A 22,984-nucleotide genomic window follows, 5' to 3' on the forward strand; every position below is an offset into this window, starting at 1 on the left:
GCAGAGGCAGGCAGACCTCTGAGACTGAGGGCTACTGCTGCCTGGGGGACCAGCCTCCAGCATCACATGGCTGGAAAGAAATCTGTGGAGTCAGTGTGCTATGACATTTTTATCTGAGGGGGTACGGGAAAAGACATTCACACACTCTCTTGATGGTTTCCTTCTGACTTTTGTTGTTGTTGTTGTTGTTTTTCAACAGGGTTTCTCTGTGTAATTTTAGAGCCTTTCCTGGAACTCACTCTGTAGACCAGGCTGGCCTCGAACTCACGGAGATCCGCCTGCCTCTGCCTCCTGAGTGCTGGGATTAGAGGCGTGCGCCACCACCGCCCGGCCGGCTCTTTTCTCTATTGTTCTTCTATGTTCTCTAATCTCTATTTTCTATTCTGGGTCTTTATTTTTTTTTCTCTACAGCTTATATACTCCAATAAAACCTTCCAGGCAATATAAAAATCACAACATGGTTACGTTCTATTTTTCAAATGTGTCCTTGTAAACTTTCAATCGTTTTCTAGGGTTTTTCATCTTAGAGCTATTATCAAAACATCTCTATCTAACCTGAAGTTATTTTAAGGCTTTGTTTCAGCTATGATGTACACCAAAAACCTGTGAATTCATCTTTTAATATCAAGATTAAAAAAAATTTAAGTTAGCCTGGCTCCTGGGACTCAATTGTTGTCCTTAATCGTTAACCTGAACTGCAATCTATGCAGCTCCTTAGGTGAAATTCTTAGGCCCTAGCTGTGTGGCACTACTTGTGTTTATTTTCAATCATCAAGACTCTATTTAAACTAACATTATTGTTATCAGTTAGACAATACAGCTTAGGAAGAAATCATCTTTATAATAATTCACAGGTAAAAATGCCCAATGGAATGGGATATTTCCATGAGATAAACACACTACATTACAGGCAGTGGGGATCTCCCCGCACCCATTCACACCATGCCAGATACCAGAGAAAGATGGCAGCAGCAAACATGTAAAAACACAGCAGAAGCAAAGGACATTCTAGAGTCCGTGGTCTCAAGCCTTGCCTATCTGAAATTCACCCATCAGGGATTTGCCTCCTGGTGGGCTGACACCTTGAACTTCAATGGCCCCCTTCTGCTCCTCTGGCACAGCCATGACCACTAGCAGAGGCCAGCCTGGTCTATGCAGTGAGTTCCCTGACATCCAGGGCTACACAGAGAAACCCTGTCTCAAAAAAAAAACAAAATAAAACAACACAAAATGTCCTCAGACCTAGTGAAAAACTGCATACTACAACTTATCAGATGAATGCAATCACAATTGTGTAAAAACACTTATCACTGCGCACAGCTTTGCACTAGGAGGAAACAGTAGGAATGTTCTAAGAGGCTAAGTCTGAGGAATAGAACAATGGGTAATTTGGGTTTTGTTTTTGAATTTTCAGGGTTTTTTTTTTTTTTTCAATTGAAATGTGTTAATCAGAAAAAAAAAAGTGGAAATCAGATTCCCGGGAAGAAAATGCAATATAAAAGGCCCAAACTTTCATCTCAAAACTACAGTTAAAAAATAAGTCACAAAGCACATAGAAATCAGAGGGTCAGCAACAGGCTGGGTGGAAAGGCCATTGTTCCCCCCACTGCATGTTCCTTTGTGTGTGTACACACAATTTCAAAAGCTCTTCCTGAGTTTATTTTTGTGACTAGTGGTTTTAAGTTTCCTTAGACCCACCCTTCCAGTGGGCAATGACAGTTTGAAAATGTGGAGGAAGATGATGGGATATCTTTACAAGTTTTCCACGTAGAAAAGACTTAGGAGGAGTGTGGGTAAGGCCAGACCCTCTGGACAAAATGTCCTCTCCCGTTCCCCTCGTGTTCTTTCCCAGGCTGGTGAATCCCTGCTCCACCAGGATGTCTGCTGACAGATAGTGACAAGTCACCCCTGGAAGGGTGAGGTGGACCGGAGAGGGAAAATGCTTCCCAAGTCCTGTGCTTACTGTCCTGGGTTCCTTTAGAGCTGTCAGAAGTGGAGGGGAGATTTAAGATGCGGGGGAGGGGGTGTTCCACAGCACAACTACCTCTATGCTACCTCTTTCTCTATGGCATACACACTTCTCCCATGATAGTCTTGGATAAACAAAATAGCCAGCTAGAAGTTCTGTACCCAAGAAAGAAGGAAGCAGGAAGTCCTCCGATAAAACCTTGACTTTGGCGTTGAGTTAATTGAGTTTCAGGTTTGTTACTATTAATTTAAATGTTTGCTTATAACTCCATCACAGGGAAAAGATTATTAAGGAGGAAAGCTCACATGTGTCTGAATAGCTTTTCTTATACTTTTGGTGGCTTTTTTTTTAAAGCTTTAGAAAATGTCTGTGAAGTCTGCAGCTGGGTGCCATGGCACAGCCCTGTAATCCTCACCCAGCAGGCTGAAATAGGAGGGTTTGAGGACAGAATGAGCTTTATGGCAACTGCAAAACACTGAAGCCAAACCGAGGAAAGAAGGAAGGGAAGGAAGGATGGGTAGTGCTCGGTGATAGAACTATTACCTAGTATTGCAAAGTCCTGGGTTTGGTCACTGGTACTTCTTTAGAGGGAATTCAGACCAAGTAGGGGCATACAGTGAAGGTAGAGGAGATAGCCAGCCCTGCCATGTTTATGTTCTTCATTCTATACCCCATTTCTGTCTCTGTCTCTGTCTGTCTATCTGTCTGTCTCTCTGTGTGTGTGTGTGTGTGTGTGTGTGTGTGTGTGTGTGTGTGTGTGTTTGTGTGTGTATGCGCGTGCATGTATATATGTTTGGGGTGGTGGAATTTTCCAGATTAGAACTAATGAATCCAAGTTCATATGACTCCTTCTTGAACATCATCTCGATCTTCCAAATGTCATTTTGATAAGTTAATATGAACAAATCAGAAACATCTGCAGCAAAAAAAATCCCTCCCCCAATACACAAGGACTTAACAATTAAATGAGAAAAATGTTTGGCACAAATGTTTTGGGTTTTAGCGGATCCAGAATGTTTTGAAAAATAGTCGAAGATGTTTCAGGAAGTCTGAAGGACAGCTGGCTTGCTCTCCCTTTAGAACTGGCAGTGGTTATTTCTGTTCTCTGTGTCACTCCACATTGCTCTTCTGGTCCGTGGAGGGAATGCTCTTGCAGAGGTGCTGGTCTCTGTCCTCTGAAAAGTCTGTGCATTGCTGTCCTCTGCAGATGCTGACCTATTCCTCTATTCTGTTCTTAAGCAAACCCAAAGGGCTGGGTTTTAGGTCCCAGGGATCTAAAAGTCATAAGGAAGCAAGACTGTGTTCAATTTCAAGGCCCATGCCTAGACTCAGGCCCAAAGTCATGGGTGACTTAGATCACTGTGTCCTGCCGTTGAGATTTTCCCAGTTGGTAGCAAAGGCTTACTGTTCCTGATGATGCCCAACACAGTCACTGTGCCTTGAGAAAAAAGACAGAGAAGACATCAGAGATGTTCAGAGGATGAGCTGAGAGCTGAAGGATCAGCCAGGGGAAAGACACAGTTGGGTTGTAGACAGGATAAACTACCTTTTTTTTTTTAAAAAAAAAAGCCACACTATGCCCAGACCCCTTCGCCCTCCCTGGTAGTCTTGAACCCAGATGGATGGATCTTGACAAAGGCCAACAAAGCAGAAGAAAATGATTAGTGTGCGGTTTCCTTTCCAGCTTTTGTTTGAAGAAGTCATCCTTCCATTTTTATTGAGTCTCACCGACCTGAAATTTCAATCACCCGACCTCAGGGAAGACAGCTGTTGGATCCCCCGACCTGTGATCCAAGCTGGACTCGTGGATGAGAGATGCAACCTTCGCATGCTCTCACTCCTGGCTTTTCTTTTTCTCACTCCTTTTTCTTTGCTGTCTTTCTTGGTCACCACCATTCTGTTTTCCTTCTGGGCTCGAAGCCTTGATTCCCCAGTGTTTAAAAAAAAAAAAAAAAAACAGCGGTGGAAGCATGTTAGCGTACAGGTTTGTGTCCGGGTGAGCGTGGACCGATGAAACAACCACTGGGCACTAATGACAATGAGTTGGAGGCCTAGCTATAGAGGCATGTTGTCCATTACTGGAAACTTAGCTAGAAACGGCAGAAGAATCCCTACTCAGCCAGCTTGGGTTAGAAAAGGCAAATTTTATAATTTCCAATGTTGCTCTTACTATTATACTCTTCCTTTATATTTTATTTCACCTTGAAAAAATAAGATTTCTTTTTCAGTTAAGTGTGAAAACAATCAGTGGCATAGACACCCTAATGACAGCGGTTCCTCCCACACAAGAGGCTGGCTTCTCGGCCGGAACTGAGGTGATCCAAATGCCCTTGCTAGAGCACCGGGTGAGGCTTGTTTTCTGGATTATGCTGGTCTGAGAAGGCAGGGTCGATCTTCAAACCTGTGACCATGTCTTTACTAATTTGGGGTTTATTATCCAGAAATTATGTAGACTTCTTCCAACTCAAGGCCAGGAGTCCCAAGCCAGGTTATTTTATCTGCTAATGAGCCAGCTCTCTGCTAGTTCATTGAAGTGTATGTTTTGTGAGCTCTTCCTTTGTGACCTTCTACGGGGAAGGTGCTTGACTGACATCCATTCTCGCACTTAGCCTATGGCAGGATTCCCCCGGAGGCTTCGTTTTGCCCAGCAGTTTAATCTGTTGCTTTAGTTACGATGCCTTGCGTTCTTATCTGCGTCTGTTGTGTCCTCTGTGGCTGGGGATTGAACCTGAGTCTTATTTTTGTATTGTGAAACCTTTGCACCTGGTCCTTATTACTCAGGGTGTGACCTATACCCACCAACACGCACCCTCCTCCCTCGGGAGCTCTCGGACGGCTCAGTCCTACCCCAGGTCAATTCGCGTTTTAACAAACGGTGCTTTGGTTGTCTATTAGAACTGTAAAGCCCTTCGCAGAAGACGTCACTGCTCCCCCTATGGCCGGCCATCATCATCGCCATCTTCCGGGTCGTCATCACGACCGCCACGTCATCATCGTCATCATCATGCTAGCAACTAGCTTTCACTGAGAAATGTCCGCCCTCAATCCTCCCAGCCTCTTTTTGTGGCTTGTTCTGTTACTCTTCCCACTTAATGGATAAACTGAGGCCTGGTGAGATCATATGATTGATGTGACGTTATTCAGACAGTGAGCCGTGAGCCAGCCTGCCTTTAACCACAGCCTCTAATCCCTTTGGCCTGGGATCCTAACCACCTGGCTCTGTGACCTGTCCTCTCCCTCACCAGGTCAGCCATTTATTTGGCATTCTAATAATCATGATTAGAGAAAGAACACTCAACTTTCTCAACCAGGTTAGTGTCAACAGCAGATCCTGCTATTTATCCTTACACACACACACACACACACACACACACACACACACACACACACACAAAATAACAACAAAAAAACCAGTAGGGAGAATTAGCTGTTTTCCATTTGTTCTGTCTGCTTGCAAGGAAAGTGACTGATCCATGTTTGGTTTGGGTTTCTGCATTCTTCAAGCCATTTTCTGTCTGTAGAACAGTGGTTCTCAACCTGTGGGTCAAGACCCTTTTGAGGGGATCAAATGACATTTTCACAGGGGTCACAAATCAAATATCCTGCATATCAGATATTTACATTCTGATTCATAACAGTAGCAAAGTTGCAGCTATGAAGTAGCAATGAAAATAATTTTATGTTGGGGTCACTACAACATGAGGAACTGTATTAAAGGGTCACAGCATTGGGAAGGTTGAGAACCAGTGCTCTAGAATGTTCTGCCAGGCTCATGGAACATTTATTGTGTTGTAGAATGAAGTGTTACCTGGGTCTAGAATAAAAAGTGAAGCCCAAGCTGGGCGGCGGTGGTGCATACCTTTAATCCCAGCACTTGGGAGGCAAAGACAGGTGGATCTCTATAAGTTCGAGGCCAGCCTGGTCTACAGAGAGTTCCGGGCCAGCTAAGGCTGTACAGAGAAACCCTATCTTGAAAACAAAACTAAGCAAACAACCACAAAATAAAGCCCAATTAAGAACGTTAAATGATAATGTTCTTTTGATAAACCATTGCTAAGGACAGAGTGCCATTGGTGTATTCTGAAAAAGACCTTTGGGTCTTAAAGTCATTTAAAAACAAGTGTATAATGGGTTTAATGTCTCTCAGCCTCGAAAGTGAGCTGCTTCTACTGCCCTTGATGAAAGTAGCCTGCTTAGACTTGCAGCTGTCCTCTCAGTACAGACTTCTTCTAGCCCTGTTGTAATAGTGCGATGTCTTGGACTTGACCTTTGGAAGAAGACATATTTATAGCTCTACTGTGAGAAAAGAATAGGCAAGTAACATGGCCTTGCCTCAAGGTTCTTCCAGAGTTCACCTTAGAGACCTCAAAGTTAGGTTGGCACAGCTACAGCTTTGGGGCCAAAGGTTAATAACAGGAAGGTGATATCTGGGCCAGGAAGAGACACGAAGCTCAGTGGTTTTTAAGCTGATTGCCAGACTTCCCTGATGGGTGCTGCTGAGGGCTTTGGAGGAGTAAGAGAAATGTGGCCTACGACAGCTTCCCCAGGCTCTTCCTCACTTTCAACCTATTTGGACATTCAGTCTTACATCGTTGTGTTCCAGTTGTGGGGCAGCATCTTATTTGATGAGCTGTTTCCTCCTCCTGCCTCTCATTTTAATCATACAGTAAAAAGCAACTGAGGCCAGGTGTGGTGGCGCTCGCCCAATAATCCCTCAGATCAAGCAAAGCAGGAGGATCTCCCGTTTGAAAGAGCAATACTTGGTCTAGAGAGTGATGTGAGGGACATAGCTCAGAGGTAGATGCTTAAAAGTAAGTCAAATGAGCCAATCTGCTTTGTCCTTTACATCTTTTACAATTAAGGCCAGCACGGGTCAGAAAGGTCAATGGACTTCCCCAAGGTCACACTTCATTTTGACTAAGCCTTTTCTGGTGTCCTTCCTCTGAAAGCCTGGGCAGGCTGCCAGGTCTGCTGGGCATTCACCTCTCTGCTGTCTGGATCAGCCCTTCTGACAATTCAGTCACACTGACCTGGGTGACTATCCTGCATTTAGGACTCCTGGGCTCATGTTTAGAAAACAAAACGCTGCTCAGATATTCTGAATAGAGCTGAGTCAAGAAGCCATACATTCTGGCCACTGGCTGTCTCGCTCAGGCAGCCACCCTGGTCTCTTCTCGCTTTCTTACTCACTCACCTCAGCCTTGCAGAAGATGAGCTACCTGCAAATACCAGCAACTCCCCTGTATCACCACAATGGGAACCCCCATAGAGGAGAATGCGCATTTGGAGAATTCATGGTCAAACAGGAAAGGTGTGATTAGGAAACTGAGATCACAAAACAAAACAAAACACATGAAAAAAACCAAAATGCCCTAGAAAAACACAAGCAATCCATAAGATACACTAATGAGAAAAATCGATGACATTTTGCAGTCTGGATTAATGCCTGTGGGGATAATTTCCATTTTATCACCCTTGTTTACCAGACAGACATTCTTATTTGGCTGTGTGACAAATGATATGCAACTAAAAAGCATTTGGCTTTTGTTTTAATAACAGAAAAAATCCTAACATGTATTAAGCTAGAAGGGGGAAAAAAAATCACAGTACAGAAGTCACCCGCCAAGGACAAGCATTCAAACATTCTAAGAGCTGTTCTCTGTCGCCAAGGACAAGCATTCAAACATCCTAAGAGCTGTTCTCTGTCAACCTGCATGTCCATGTTTAATACTACCTCACTCTTTCCTGTAATATAACATGCTGATCTTTCTCTCCTAGACAAGGACCCCAAAACTCTGCCCAAGCACCTGGGCTAAAGGGTCCCTTCCATGTGGCAAACTGGGAGCAGGGAAGTAGGGATCTGGGGCGAGGACTCCTTTCTCTTAGCTCTGGCCTCTCTTCTTAGCCTCCTTTACTCTCCATCTCTATTTCTAAGCCTGGTCCTTGTCTCTGTAGTGGTTCCCAGAGGAGACCAACACACACCCGAGAAATGCAATTCGAGTTCTTTCCTGAGCTATAGTAAAGCTCTACACATTGAGATCTCCTTCAAGGGAAACTCAGATTCTCCTCATGTAAAATAATGTCTTTGCTGGTGTGAATGAGCATGTGCCTGTGCTGTGGTGGTCGTGTGGAGGTCAGGGGACAACCTTGAGTGCCTGTCCTTACCTTCCACGTTGTTTGAGACTGCATTTCTTTGTTGTCCACTGCTGTGTATTGTGGGTCCATGAGCTTCTGAACGCTCCTGTTTCTGCCTTCTATCTTACCATAGGAGTGCTGGGATTACAGATGCTCACGAAGCGCTCGGCTCTGTGTGGTTCTAGAGAGCTCAACTCATGTCCTTATATTTGCACAGCAAATTTGCACAGCGAGCCTCCCCCACCCACTGAACCATATCCCCGCTCAGAAACTCAGATTCTGTTTATAAAAAGATAATAATTGACCACTTTACTTGGGTACCTATTAACTAAGACTTTAGTGATAAAACTTGGCTTTCAAGTTATTTAGTCATGTATCCAGAGTTATTACCTGGAAGAATTCTTTCATGCATCGTTGTCTTTCTTGTTTAGGGTTGCTGTACTTCCATTCTCTCTAAATTCATTTAGAAGTAAATTTCACCCCCAGGAGCAAGGACTTTCAACCTACAGGATTTGCCACTGTTTCCAGGAACCACACCCAGGGCAATCCTTGTGCACTCTTGACTTGAGACTGATTTCTCAAGCTAACCATGACCGGTTCTGGTGACTCCAGATCACCTCCTGGTGCAAAAGGCATTGAACTTTCCCCCTGAGTTCCAGGGTGCTGTTGGGGAGGCTGAGATGCTGAACCTCCCAGAGATGAAAAGATGGAGAGATGCATACCTGGGAGAGAGCCAGCAGTACCAAGTATAGCTGTATTTGTAGAATTTTCAAGTTCATGGTTTGTTTGTTTTTTTTAATGCCTGAAATATAAAAGTAGTGTTGGCTGTTTTCAAACACTGGCCCTTTAAAAATTTATTTCCTCCAAATTATCCTCAACAGTGCCCCTCAGCAAACGAGAATTCCTGCCATACCTGCTCTCTAGAATATCCCCAGGTCACAGTGTAGCTGAACTTTATAGGCCAAGGGTGAATTTCTCTAGAATAAATGCACATGACTTTTCCCCCTGAGAATTCAAAGACCCCTGACTTGGCATAAAACGAAACAAAATTGCAGACTTGTAAGTCTTTAGGAGGCCTCCCAGTCTAATGGTGCCCCCTCCCATTTTCCTTATCTTTAGTGTCTGCATTTCAGTTTTGTAGTGTGTCTGACTTTCAGCAACATTGAAATCTTTATAAACCTGGCATCATGCCACGCACCTGTAATCCTAGCATTTGGGAAGCCTAGGAGGATCACTGTCAGGTTTGAAGCAGCTGTGTGATACAGAGAGTTCCAGGTCAGCCTAGGTTACATACATGGTGAGACCCTGCCTCCACCAGAAAGGGGGGGCAGAGACAGAGACAGAGAGACAAGAGGTTTTTTTTTTTTTTGGGTTCACTTAACAAAGTAAAATGTTCTATTGTTAAATTTGCCATTAATATCACCATAATATAAAAGTGTTTACCATGGTGCTCTACTTTCATTTTTTGTTGCTATGACAAAATACTCTAACAAAAGAAGATAGCTTATTTCAGCTTACAGATCTAGGTTGTAATCCATTGTTGTGGGGTAGTGAAGTCAAAGCCATGAGCAGAGAGAATGAATGTAAACATCTTTGCTTGCTTACGCTCCATTCCATTTCTCCACTACTAAACAGTTCAGGACTCCCTGCCTAGGGAATAGTGCTGCCCACAGTGGGCTTGTCTTCCCACATCAATTGACCTAGTTAAGACAATCCCACACTCTCTTTCCAGATGAGTCTAGATTGTGACAAGCTGGCAGATCAGTCACACACTGTATTGAGGTGCATTATCTGCTTAGTCCTGGCAATTTCCCCTTCTACCTGTTCCAGGATAAGGTGATGGCAGGGAGGTGACAAAATGGGAGACCATTTTAATGTCCCCAACATATACTCACTGTATTTTTGACACCATCCCTGTGGTATGCCTTTATTAGTCCTATTTAAAAGGTGAACTAAAATGTAGAGACAAGTGCTTTTTTTAATGTCCCTGGCTGGGTTATCTATTGCTATTGAAACAAGTCACTACTAACTGAGTGGCTTAAAGCACCAGGAACTTACCCTCTTAGACATCTGGTAGTGAGAAGTCTAAAATGGACCTTTACTGACTGAAGTCATGGTGTCATCCCAGTTCCGACTCCTTCTGGAGACTTAAGGGAGAAGTCTGTTCCCATACTTTAAGCTTTCAGAGAATGCACACCCTGCCCTCCTTGGCTCATGGCCCCTTCCCCTATCCTCAAAGCTAGCCGGGCATCATTTCCACCTAGCTCTTTGATTCTGACGTCTCTTCCTCCTTCCTCCTTTGTATCTTGAGTGATAGAAATACAGTTTATTAAGAAAGGGAAAGGACAGTTCAGTCTCTGTGAGCCCCTATGAGCCCAGGCTAGTTGACTGTGTGAGCTCTCTGTGAACTTTGACCCCTCAGCTCCTACATTCTCCTCCTCTGCAGGATTTCTAAACTCCACCTAATGTTTGGCTGTGGGTCTCTGCATCTGCCTCCATCAGTTGCTGGATGAGGCCTCTCTGATGATAACTGGGCTAGGCACCAATCTGGTCACAGGAGATGGCCAGTTCAGGCTTCTTATCTGCTATTCTAGGAGTCTAAGCTGGGATCCTCCCCGTAGACACTTGGGAGATTTTCCTGTGCCAGGCTTCAACCAAACTCCGAAATGCACCTCCTAGCAGCCCCCCTCAAGAACTCTCCCCCTCCATGCCCTCCTATATGGGACTGACCTAGGCACTCTGCATATATTTTACAGTTTTGTAGCTTGGTCCTCTTATGGGACTCCTAACAGTGGGAACAGTGGGCTGTCTCTGACTCTTCACTGGCATTTGGGACGCTACTCCTCATACTGGGTCACCTTGCCCAGCCTTAATACATGGGAGGTGCTTAGTCTTACTGCAACTTGATATCCGTGTTTTATTGATACTCATGACATGCCCTTTCCTGGATGCAGATGGGAGAGAAGGGGATTGGGGGGTGGGAGCAGGGTTGGGGGAAGGAAGGAGGGACTGGAAGAAGAGGATAGGGGGAGGCTGAGGCCTGGATGCAAAATAAATAGATGAATAATTTTAAAAAAAAAAAAGGACAGGGAAAAGACATGCCCAACAGTCAAAATGGGCTTCTGAGCTTGGAAGACAGGCCCAGAAGCCTGGTGCCACACCCTCACTCCATCTTGTGAAAGGATCCCTGTGGCTACAGAGCCCATGCGGATGATCTAGGAAAGCAGCTTTACCCCCACTTCATCGCTGAATTGTATTTGCAGTGACCCTTTGTTCTGCAAGGTGATATGTTCATATGTTCTAGAGACTAGGGGGTATATAGCTATACCACCCTGCATGTGTCTGCTCTCACCCGATCTGAGAAGCTAAGCGAGGTTAGGCCCCATCAGTACTTGGATAGGATGAATGGATATCTTTGAGAGAAGCATCATTTTCTCCTCTGAATGTCAGGAGCCCCTATGGTACTGGGCCACTCTGGTCCTCCTACAGGTTTCTAGCCTTCTATACATACAAGACAGAGGCGCTGGTTTGTTTTACGTGCACACGCAGATGTGTGGAGGCAGAGAGGAGCTTCTCCTCATATGTCTGCCTTTGATGCTACATATTTAAACGTAAAAACCGAGCAAAGCAAACAACAACGAACCCTAATGTCTCCTTTGCTTCTGTTTACAAGCTGGGGCTGGCAGATGTTCAGCAATGATACCAGCTGGTGTTAATGAGACCACAGTAACAGGATGAGGCAGCACCCTGCTGGTGAGTTTTAGGCAAGGTTTTTCCAGACATGTTGAATGAACTCAGGATCTCCCGGCCTTTGTCTTACAGGCTTATGTAGAGAAGCACGTTGTGAAGAATTATTTCTACTATTACCTGTTCCGGTTTTCGGCCGCCTTGGGTCAGGAAGTGTTCTACATCACATTTCTCCCATTCACCCACTGGAATATTGATCCTTATTTGTCCAGAAGACTGGTCATGATATGGGTTGTAAGTATTTTGTCATTATTATTTACTTATCACAGACACATCTAAGGTGATTACCTGCCTTGGTATGCAAGTATCTTGAACAGGTGGTCTTTCTCCCTTAAAACTACTTGCACGAGAATTTGCTATTTGCTCTAGTTTAGTTTAGAAAAAGCATAAAATGTGAGTGCATTTTATTTGCAAAAAACAGGCCAACCTGTGACTTCATGTACTTTGATATTCCCGATCCTATAAGAAAACAAACTAGAAGAGCGGTAAGACACTGGGCAGGGAACAAAGAAGCTTTGTAAGAACCCTTGTGGGGTGTGGGGTAAAACCTTCCAAGAGGCTATATTAATAAAATTTGATGAAAATCTAACTGGAGGCTGTAGAGCAGAAATTCCAAGCACTGGGAAGCAATGAGCCTTCATACATTGGAGAGGTCAAAACATCCTTGGCGGAGTGCCTGCCTAGGGGGTAACACGTGAGACAGCTGTGATGAGTCAGGTGTACAGCAAGAGCTCCCTCCTGCTGTTTCCTTGGTACCCTGTCTCTTAGCCTTGGTTGGGAGAAAGATCTGGGTCGATGTGTTTGTTTGTTTGTTTGTGTTTGTTTTTTGTTGTTCTTTTGCACGGCTGTGTGTGTGTGTGTGTGTGTGTGTGTGTGTGTGTGTGTGTGTGTGTGTGTGTGTGGTATGTGCATCTGTCTGCAAATGTCCACATGTTTGTGGAGGTATGTGTAATCATAGCTAAACCATTTCCATTTTTCTGATTATAGTACAAGCCCTCTATTGATTCTGGCAGTTTCTATGCAGACCTGACTTCTCCCCTAAAAATTCATGGCTTTTGATTATATCTCCCTGATCAGAAGCAAGGTGTGTCCCCGATGAGGGGAGACGGGGGTTTACTCACACCGTGATCACAGCTTAGAGGTTGGGGCAGAGGCTCATGGTCCTAAAAGCAACACCTGGCTGATGTGACACAGGTAGTGTGTTGTTATTTTCAGCAACACAGGGCTGTTCAAACTCGCTCAGAGAAGTAGGGTATGTTCTACGTGTATAGGGAATCCAGGAACCACAGCCTCAAAGGTCTGACATTGGGGAAAGGTTGGGTTGTCAGGTACAACACAGCTGTGACTGTTCCCTCTTACCTCCTGCTGTCAGCTAGGAATGTTTCAAGACAATCATATGTGGCTCATTATATAGTTCAGTCCCACAAACCTATCCATCTCTAGCCAGGCCCTTAGACTGGCTGTTTTTGGTGTAAACAGCTGTGGATAGGGGTAGGGAGAGATGATTGACAGGGCTGCCAGTGCCATGGATCGGGCTGTGGAATGAGAAAGACCTGGGTGATTGTCTTAGTTTGGGTTTTTATGGCTGTGAAGAGACACCATGACCATGGCAACTCTTATAAAGGAAACATTTAACTGAGGGGGCTCGCTTACAGTTTCAGAGGTTCAGTCAGTTATCGTCATGGCAGGGAGCATGGTGGTGTGCAGGCAGAGATGATGCTGGAGCTGAGACTGCTACAGTCTTGTAGGCAACAGGAAATCAACTGACACGCTGGGCAGTATCCTGACTATAGGAAACCTCAAAGCCCGCCCCCACAGTGAAACACTCCCTCCAACAAGGCCATACCACTCCAACAAAGCCACGAGTCCTAATAATGCCACTCCCTATGAGATGATGGGGGCCAAATACAGTCAAACTGCCACAGTGATGAAACCCAGAATGGAAATCCTGTTCAAGGCACTTAGTGATTCTAGCCTGCCGTCTCCACTGATTTCAGCTGAAAGGACACAGCCAGAGATCCCTGGAGGCTTGTCACATGGTCACACATGTGCTATGTATGTGACATTTTAAAGAGGTCCCTCTGTGGTGTGCAGGAGGAAGAAAAATAGCGAAAGATTGGGTGGAATGGCATAGAATATAGTGATGCTTTTGTGAAGTGCTAGGCTGTCTTCGATGATTTTTGTCTTGCATTGTGAGTCTCCCTCAATATCGAACAGTTCTCTTGAAATGAATGCTGATTTAGTGTCAAATAATTTGTGCACTGCTTGCTGCTTGTACGCAATACAATTGAAGGGGCAGTTTAGAAAAAGCTTAATGACTTGGCAAGCATACACCATTTTTGTTTTGTTTTGTTTTTTGTTTTTTTCTCTCTTGTAGATGCCATAGCTTTGGCAATAAGGAAAACCAGAAAAGCACAGTGTTCTTTCCAGGGAGCCCTTTGGGATCCTGCACTTTCTCAATAAATGAGCTTAAGATGGAGAAACAGCGTTTTTTCCCCCCTGTTTGATTACTCACACCCAGCTAGCCGATACCAGTAGCACAGAGCAGTTCTGCACCCACATTTAACTCGTGCCTGCTAGCCTGTAAGGGTTTTACTGCTGTGGGGTTTGGGTATCTTTTTATGAAGCAGTCCTGAGCATCATCACTGCGGAGTTGACGACGTGTCTAAAGAGATCAGTGTTTCCGACGGCCACCTGCTTGCCTCACAAAGAAGCTTGTCACCTGCTTAGAGAGGTGTGGAAGAGGGCCTGCACCTCAGACCCCCTGGCCCGGGGTCAGCTTTATAGGGCCCAAAGATGACTCAAAATGTGATTATCTCCTAATCCCCTGTTTAAACTGCTCCCACCAGTCACTTCAAAAGATGTCTCGGCTTGTTAAATTGGTTCTCACTTGAGATTAATGACTCTTTAAGCAGAGCCAACAATAGCCAGATTGAAACCCCCTAGAACCCGCACGGAATGCAATAGAATGAGGCGTCCAGGATTCTGCCCCTGTCTCTCTGAAGTGGAATCTGTAATTTAGCCTTAGTTAAATATTAAGTAAATGTCTTGATGGGGTTGTTAGACTCAGTCTGTTGGTTTGGTCTTGACACATAATAGAGGAAAGTATTGGTTTTAGTGGAGGCTAACCATGAAAAACAAACAGCCTTCAAACGGACTCATGTGGTAGACAACTCCATCTGCCTCTCTGTAATTATCACATTATCTGAAAGTGATTCCTCCCCATCCTTTTTGTTATTGGCATATATTCACTGTACATAGTGTTGGATTTCACAGGGACATTTTCATGGAAGTCTGTAATGTACTTTGAATGTGCTCCCTCCATATGCCCCTCCCCTCCCCTTTCTCTCCTCCTGCCATCAGTTCCTTTAATTCCCCCAAAGAATTTCACTTCTACTGTCGTGCGTGCGTGTGTGTGTGTGTGTGTGTGTGTGTGTGTGTGTGTGTGTGTGTGTATGTGTGTGTGTGTGTGTTTATGTATCTACATAAAATCTGGCATCCACAAATGATTAAGAAAAATGCTGACTAGAAGCTGGGCGTGATGGTCCCAGTTTGGGACCATGACCAAAAGCAACATGGGAAGGATGAGGTGTATTTAGCTTACAGGTTACAGGCCATTATCAAGAGAAGCCGAGGCAGGAACTCAGAGCAGGAATCTGCAGGCAGGAATCGAGGCAGAAGCCGTGGAGGAACACTAATTATTGGCTTGCTCCTCATGGCTGGCTCAACCTGCTTTCATACAGAACACAGGACTACCTGCCCAGGGGTGGCACTGCCCACAATGGAATGGGCCCTTCCACATCAATCACTAATCAAGAAAAATGCTTCCATAGACTTGCCTACAGGCCAGTCAGATGGAGGTATTTTCTCAATGGAGGGTCGCTCCTTCCAGATGACTCTAGCTTGTGTCAGATTGACAAAAAGGAACCAGTACAATGGTATAGAACTGTAATCCTGGTGCCAGAGACTGAGGCAGGGAGACTGTGAATCAGAGGCCAGTTTAGGCTATCCAGTGAGGCCCTGGAGAGAGACGGGAGCGGGGGAAGGCAGAGGGAGAAGGAAGGCAGAGGAGGAAGAGAGGGAATATAAATTTGAGAATGAGTAAACAACTGGAAACGTGCCCACCTTCTCCACTATCACTCTCACCCCTTAACTATTGTCCTACATCTCCTAAGACTTGGATGGCAGAGATCTTTGCCCAGCTCACTCAACTTCTGATGTTTCACTGAACTTCTGTGTGGGCGGGTAATTGCCTTGAAGCTCAGGTAAGTATAAAATTGGTTGAAACACGGAGTGCAGGAGGAAGACTATCTTGAGAAATGGAGTTGGGCTAGATCTGCATGAGGATTCGAAGTATATGCTTTGCCACATCTTGACGCACAGCCCTCCATCTCTTCATTTTGTTTCACTCTAGTTATTGATGCTCTATAAGCTGAATATGACGGCTCACCCTTGTAATCCTAGCATTCATGAGTTTGGGGCCAACCTGGGCTATAGACTAAGACCTGTCTCAAATGGAAGACAATAAAACAAATAGATGTTGCCAAGTCATATTCATACCACCCCAAAACTAAGGCACATCCTGACATGGCAGAATGTTAGGAATCCTGTTTCTCTTATATCATGGCTCCATTCCATCACCTATAGACATATTATTATCAGTCCCTCAGCATCCTTAGAAAGGTACCATTCTGGACTGGCTTTTTCCCAGAATCTATCCCACTTACTTGCAAAACAAAAGGAAGAAACTTAACTAGTCAACAGGCAAGAAAAATTTGCTTTTTTTTTTTCCCAGACAGGGTTTTTCTGTGTAGCTCTGGCTGCCCTGGAACTTGCTCTGTAGGCCAGGCTAGCCCTGAACTCCTCTTGCCTCTGCCTCCCAGGTGCTGGGATTAAAGGTGTGCACCACCACACGAAGCTCAAATAAAAATTTTAACAACTCTTTCTTAAGACAAATAAAAAAAACAAACAAACAAAAACCTCATCTGAGCTAGGCCGTGCAGTCCTGTAATCCAAGCACCTGGAGACTGCAGGCAGGAGGATCAGAGTTCAAGGCCAACTACGTGAGACTTGTCTCAAAATAAATAAATGCATAAAAATAAATAAATAAAAATTTTAAAAAACCCTGTTTTAAAATCTCAACATTTTCTTTATAAAGCTATATTCTTGAGTGGACATGGGTTCCCCTAGTAGCTTTTTATCATACACACACTCTATGCCGAGCACTATATACACCCAGAGCCCCATTTTACAAAGAAAACTAACACAGAAAGAGGGGGACCTGCCCAAAGGGATAAACCCGCTAAGTTCAGTCTTTAGTGGTCACACTGGGTCCCCCCAATCCATCCCATTCCACCTATCCTCCCTCTCCACCTCAGTATGCCACTTCAGATGGCTACCGTAGTCACTCAGAAACCTCTTTACCATTTGGTTAGGAAGGCTCCATCTCGCATCACAGGTGTCCTGTGTGCTCTGTGGCCACAGGACACAAGCTCCTCTCAGTTCTTTGTGCTATGGTTTCCTGTGACATCATCTTCACAGCCACCTGCTGACTGCATGTCCCAGATTTTTTTTTTTTTTAACAACCCCATTGGAAGGCTGTGGAGCATCCCTGGGATCTGAAGGACAGTGAAGGTGAAGAGTTTTGGTACTGTGGTTTCTGAATTAGAGGCCCATAGAAGGAACACTGCCTGCTAATCTTAGGCCCAGCTTCCATTTCCTTATCCTAATTTGAAAAGCAACCAAGTGGAAAAGACTGCCTGAGGCAAAAAAAAAAAAAGGGGGGGGGCCCTTTGTCCTTTCAGGGAGGTGGGGCTTTGACCTGCAGGGGACTGGGCATTTTCTGGGAAGGTAGACCTACTGCCAAACAGCAGCTAGCCTCGGGGTACCTTCATCCTCCTGAATTCCTGTCCTGTCTTGCCACAGTGAGAGATGAGGGTGCTTAAGCCCTACATTGGTGCTTCTGTAGTCTGTGAGGATTAGGAACCGTTTCTTATGCTGGGGAGATGAGGGACAAGCTTCCACACTCAAATGTTCTGTCCAGTCATAGCCGAGAGTTTCTACTTTATTTTGGCCTCTGGGATTTTCTGGAAGCCTGAGAACCTCCAGGCCAGCGCACCCCTGGGAACGTAATGGCTGTCCTCTCTGATTTCCCCTCTGCTTTCACTGTGCAGGATGGGGCTTCCCCAGAAGCCTTCTGTGTCCTGGGAAGCAGCAGAGGACCCCCTCTTTAACACCCTCTTTAGTAGGAGCACCCGGCCACATAGGGTATCTTCACAGTGTAGCTGCTGCCAGACAGTAGCCAGATCTTTTTGCTCGGCCGACGTCTATAACTGTACATAGTGGCCAGAGGTACTGCGTTCTCTGTGGGTCTTAACCATCAGGAAACCATGTTCCTGACCCTGGCTGCCAGTGTCCCAGCCTTTTTTTCTTTCTTGATGTTCAAAGCCCCAGCCGTGGCTTTGTGCTCTCCTTGCTGGGCTGAATCCAGTGCACATGCTCTTAATTCATTCTCTATGCGACAGAGCCAGGGTCTTGACTAACTGCTTGTGAATAAATGACATTGCAGACTGTATCAACGTCAGCCACGTTAAGGGTATGCGGCTCAGCGAGACCTTCCTCAACTGGACTATATATACGCTAGTGTCTAAGACTAGAAGCACTCTCCCTATAGTGAAATCCATCTCTCGGGCATCCTGACTAGTGCTGGACAGGGTGTGGACTTTAGAAATGCCACAGAATGAAGCCCAAAGGAGAGAGTGGAGATTTGAAACCAGAACTAAGTGGCTGCAGGGTCTTGAAGTCTCTATATCCCGCAGTTACCTTTTCCCATAGTTACAATAAGCATACTTTGGTGGATTTGTGTATTAAAAATTGTTCAATTAATTTTGCTTTTCATTCTGTAAGGAATGAGCCACATTAGGAAAATATTGGAGTGCCGAGCATGTTGCTCACTGATAGAGCACTTGCCTAGCATGGGTTAGGCCCTGGGTTCGATGCCTAGTACTGGGGAGAAGGAAAGGAGGAGGAGGAAGGGAAGGAGGAGGCAGACATACTGCACAAATGAAAGCTCTGTGAATCCCGCCATGTTTGTTGGCTGAGGGTTATCTACGTCTGTGTCTGTCTTTGCAGGGATCGCAGTATGCAGTTTATAGGCTACTTTGTGATAAGTGATTTTATATACCATTAAAAGCAACTTTCAGTTCATGATTTAAAAAAAGTTAGAATGAGCTATAGGATTAGGGAAGATTTACCAATATTTCAATCTTGAAAAATGTAGTCAAAGGATGGTTTATGACTTTAGAATTAGAGGACTTGGCTTCTAGCCCCGGTGACAGTTGCTCGCCCTGTAGTTTGTGTGGCACGTGTTACACGTGTAAAGCAAGATGAGAGGCCCTCCTGGAGATGAAGCCAGGCCACGATGGGCTTGTAACTGTTTTGGCTTTGCAGTTCATTGTTGTCTGGAGTTTACAAATAACTAGTCAAACAGTGTTTGTATCTAAGCCTCAGCTTGATTGAGTATAAAATGTGAGGTCCAGCAAAATGCCCACAGGACTCCTTGCTCTGATACTTTTTTAAAGTTTTATTTATTTATTATGTTTACAGTGTTCTGCCTGCATGTACGCCTGCGGGCCAGAAGAGGGCGCCAGAATTCATTACAGATGGTTGTGAGCCTCCATGTGGTTGCTGGGAATTGAACTCAGGACCTCTGGAAGAGCGACCAGTGCTCTTAACCTCTGAGCTACCTCTCCAGCCCTGCTCTCTGATACTTTTATGATTGTGAAAATATTGGCAATCGTGCATCTCTGAGAATATTCAGATATTTTTAATTCTCAGTTCTGGCTTAAACTACACATCTACTCTTAAAAAAAAAAAATTGCCCTGGGCCTAAGGGTGGTGGCTCAGTGGATAACGTACTTACTGTGCAAGTATGAGAACCGAAGTGTGAAAGTTTCAAACTGAAAGTTCCTCAGAACCTACACAGAAGCAAGGCAGGCATGGAGCGCCCTGCAATCTCAGCTTTGGGAGGCAGCATCAGGAGATCCCCAGAATAAGCTGGTTTGTTAGACCAGCAAATCAGCAAGCTTTAAGTGCAAATGAGGAAACCTGCTTCAGTATATAAGGTAGAGAGTGGCCGAAGAAAACACTCCACATCACCCTTCAAGCCTCAACATGCACACACATGCCCACATAATGCATATATGTACACCTACATACATACATGGAAAAGAATAAATTTAAAAAATAATTGCCCGGGTCATCCACAGGCCTTTACATTGGGTTGGCTTCGTAGTCTTCCCATAGGCCCCGGATAGGGAGAAGTGACAGATCCTCTCTACAAGGGACTCTTAGGGGTATGGTGGCTGACCCTAACCTGGATCTAAGTCCCTAGGAAACATTTGTTCTTATGAGGTCATCTCTACAAGGGACTCTTAGGGGTGTGGTGGCGACCCTAGCTTGGATCTAAGTCCCTAGGAAACATTTGTTCTTATGAGGTCATCTCTAGAAAGGACTCTTAGGGGTATGGTGGCGACCCTAGCCTGTATCTAAGTCCCTAGGAAACATTTGTTCTTATGAAGTCATCTCTTCAAGGGACTCTTAGGGGTATGGTGGCAACCCTAGCCTGGATCTAAGTCCCTAGGAAACATTTGTTCTTATGAATGAATATAAGCCAAAGGACAGCAGTTCAGTGAGGGTGCACTTAGAGAGCTCTTAGATCCAAAGGTGATGTGGGTGAGAAGCATGCCCACAAGCCTTGCTCCCTATGGGTGGCGGAGGAGAGCATGAGCATATAAATTCATTGTGTGCTCTGGGTCTGTTCAGATTTAACTGAAAAAAGATGTTGTGTTTTTGTCCCTTTTAAAATTAAGGTTTTGTTTTTTTTTCTGGCATTCCCAAGCACTGAAATCAGAGTCAGGGAAACAGTGGTGTGGGTTTTTTGTTGTTGTTGTTTGTTTGTTTTGTTTCAGTTTGAAAGTGCTCTTTGGACATATAGCAGTTGGACTCTGGCAGATGGAGAATGGCATTCTGAAGGTTTTCCAGAAACCTCTAACTAGGAATTAGTAGGTTGTGAGCAGCAGTCAGCTTGCTTCCTTTTGTACCCACACTGTGTAAACAAATAAAGACGGAGTCAAGTGTGAGAGATGACATCCTGTTTCGCTTCAATTGTCAGCTGGACACAGTCTAGAGTTGTATGGGAGGAGACGCTTCCACTGAGGGATTGCCTACATCAGGTTGGTCTGTGAGCATGTCTGTAAGACATTGCCTTGGTTAGCAATTGATACAGGAGGGCCCAGCTCACTGGGGAGCTGTACCATTCCTCACACAGATCGGGGCTTTATGTAAAAGTTAGCCAAGCAGGGACTGAAGAGTAATCCTGCAAACAGCCTTTCTCCACGGTTTCTGTTTCAGACACCTAACTTGAGTCCCGGTGCTGACTTCCCTGAATGATGACTGTGACTTGGAACTGGAAGGTGAAACACCAGTGGTTTGTCATAGCAACAGGCTGAAACTGGAGCAGATTCTTTTATTAGACTGTAAGAAAGGATGAGAATATTACACCCTCAATTTAATATAGACTCTACAATTGACGGCACGTCTATAACATGCCTGGGAACCGTGCGTGAGGGCTTCTCAAACAGGTGGTGTGAAGTAAAGAGAACCTGAGAGGCTGGAGAGATAGCTCAGCTGTCTGTCCTTTACTAGTCTGTCCGTGAGGGCTTCTCAAACAGGTGGTGTGAAGTAAAGAGAACCTGAGAGGCTGGAGAGATAGCTCAGCTGTCTGTCCTTTACTAGTCTGTCCTATACTAGTCTATAAATCTAGATTTATAACGTGGGAGTTGTTCAGAATGTGTGTTAAAGATGGGATTTTATGTTCTCTGGAAAAGTCTACCTAGCAACAAGGAATGCTTGACTCTTTATCCTATAAGGCAATCAGAAGGTTTGTTTGTTTGTTTGTTTGTTTAAAGGATTAAAATATGAAAACCCTGCCAAGGTCTGAGTTACAGAAAACCAGCTGCCTGTCTTTAAATAAAGCTATACATCAGCAACCTAAAATGATGTGTTAAAGGGTGCACCAACCTGCCATCTAGCTGTCTTGGGGATGCTCATATTGAGTGCGTATGCAATTAGGAGAAATATGTCTAGGAGATTTGATGTGAGAGATAGGAAAACATTGTAAGGAACTTTTTGGAGTGTTTTCTTTAAAATTAAAACATAAAGAGCCATGCATGTGTTAGCCCCTGGTTCAGAAAATGTGCAGCAGAAGTCTTGTGAATGGAAATGATCTGAAAAGCTAAGGTGACTGGTACCCAAACCAAAACCTAGACAATCATAAATATGCCTTTGTGGTCATTTGGATATCTGTCAATGTTTGCTATTTGAAATCAATGTATCATGGTTACTGATGATGCTGGGGATTGAACTCGGGGCATTGCACACACTCAGCATGTTTTTGTTACTGCATTGCACCAACAACAACTGTACTGAGATTATTTGGTAATAATGGTAATGGTAAATGTTGATACAACCATGAAAACCAGCATAGTTGTCCTTGAACACATCTCGTAGACCATTTTCTAAATCTTGTAGTCTTCCATGTATAGCAAGCCTAAGTATCTTTCTGTACTCTTGGGGGTGAATGGTCCTTAGCACTATAGGTGTAATACATTTAGTTACTCACAGCGACCCTTTGTCACTCACTAAACTGTCTGGGCACACTTCCGCTAAGTCTGAAAAGAATTATAAGAGTGCCCTGGCCCTTTAAGATGAGCTGTTTATAACACAGTGTCCCTGCCAGCTCTGCCACCTGCACTTTGGAAACAGACGGCTGGAAGCAAATTAGAGAGAGGTAGTGCAGCATTTCTGTCTCTCTAGACAGGATGTCAAGAGCCTGTGTAGCATGCCTGTAGAAAAGGAGACAGGAGCCAGGAGTCAGCGGTCTTCTTTGTCAGAGCAATATTTTAGTGATTCCGCAGGAGCGTGCTCTTTCGAATGTACTCTTAAGCACATTTGACTTTGATTTGTATGCATTAATATGAAGGGACTGAGAATGGAACACTAAGAACACCCAGAGCTTGTTCCCGAGCCCGCCCTTTCCTGCCATCCTTGTCCTACACTGGCCCAAAAGAAATG

The 22,984-nt window shown here is 44.7% G+C and overlaps 1 protein-coding gene across 2 annotated transcripts in view; it reads left to right on the forward strand.

The window, feature by feature from the left end:
- Positions 1–22,984, forward strand: part of Sgpp2 (sphingosine-1-phosphate phosphatase 2) — a 113,853-nt gene that overhangs the window by 41,445 nt on the left and 49,424 nt on the right. The window contains exon 2 of one of the 2 annotated variants that reach the window (XM_052749979.1): positions 11,927–12,085. The exons of the other annotated variant lie outside the window; for it this stretch is intronic. Within the exon in view, the coding sequence (XP_052605939.1) occupies positions 11,927–12,085 (159 nt within the window). The remainder of the gene's footprint in view (positions 1–11,926; positions 12,086–22,984) is intronic. 2 annotated transcript variants of the gene reach the window in all.

This window comes from Peromyscus californicus, unplaced genomic scaffold, assembly GCF_007827085.1.
Source record: "Peromyscus californicus insignis strain IS unplaced genomic scaffold, ASM782708v3 Scaffold_21__1_contigs__length_65335640, whole genome shotgun sequence".
Lineage (NCBI taxonomy): Eukaryota > Metazoa > Chordata > Mammalia > Rodentia > Cricetidae > Peromyscus > Peromyscus californicus.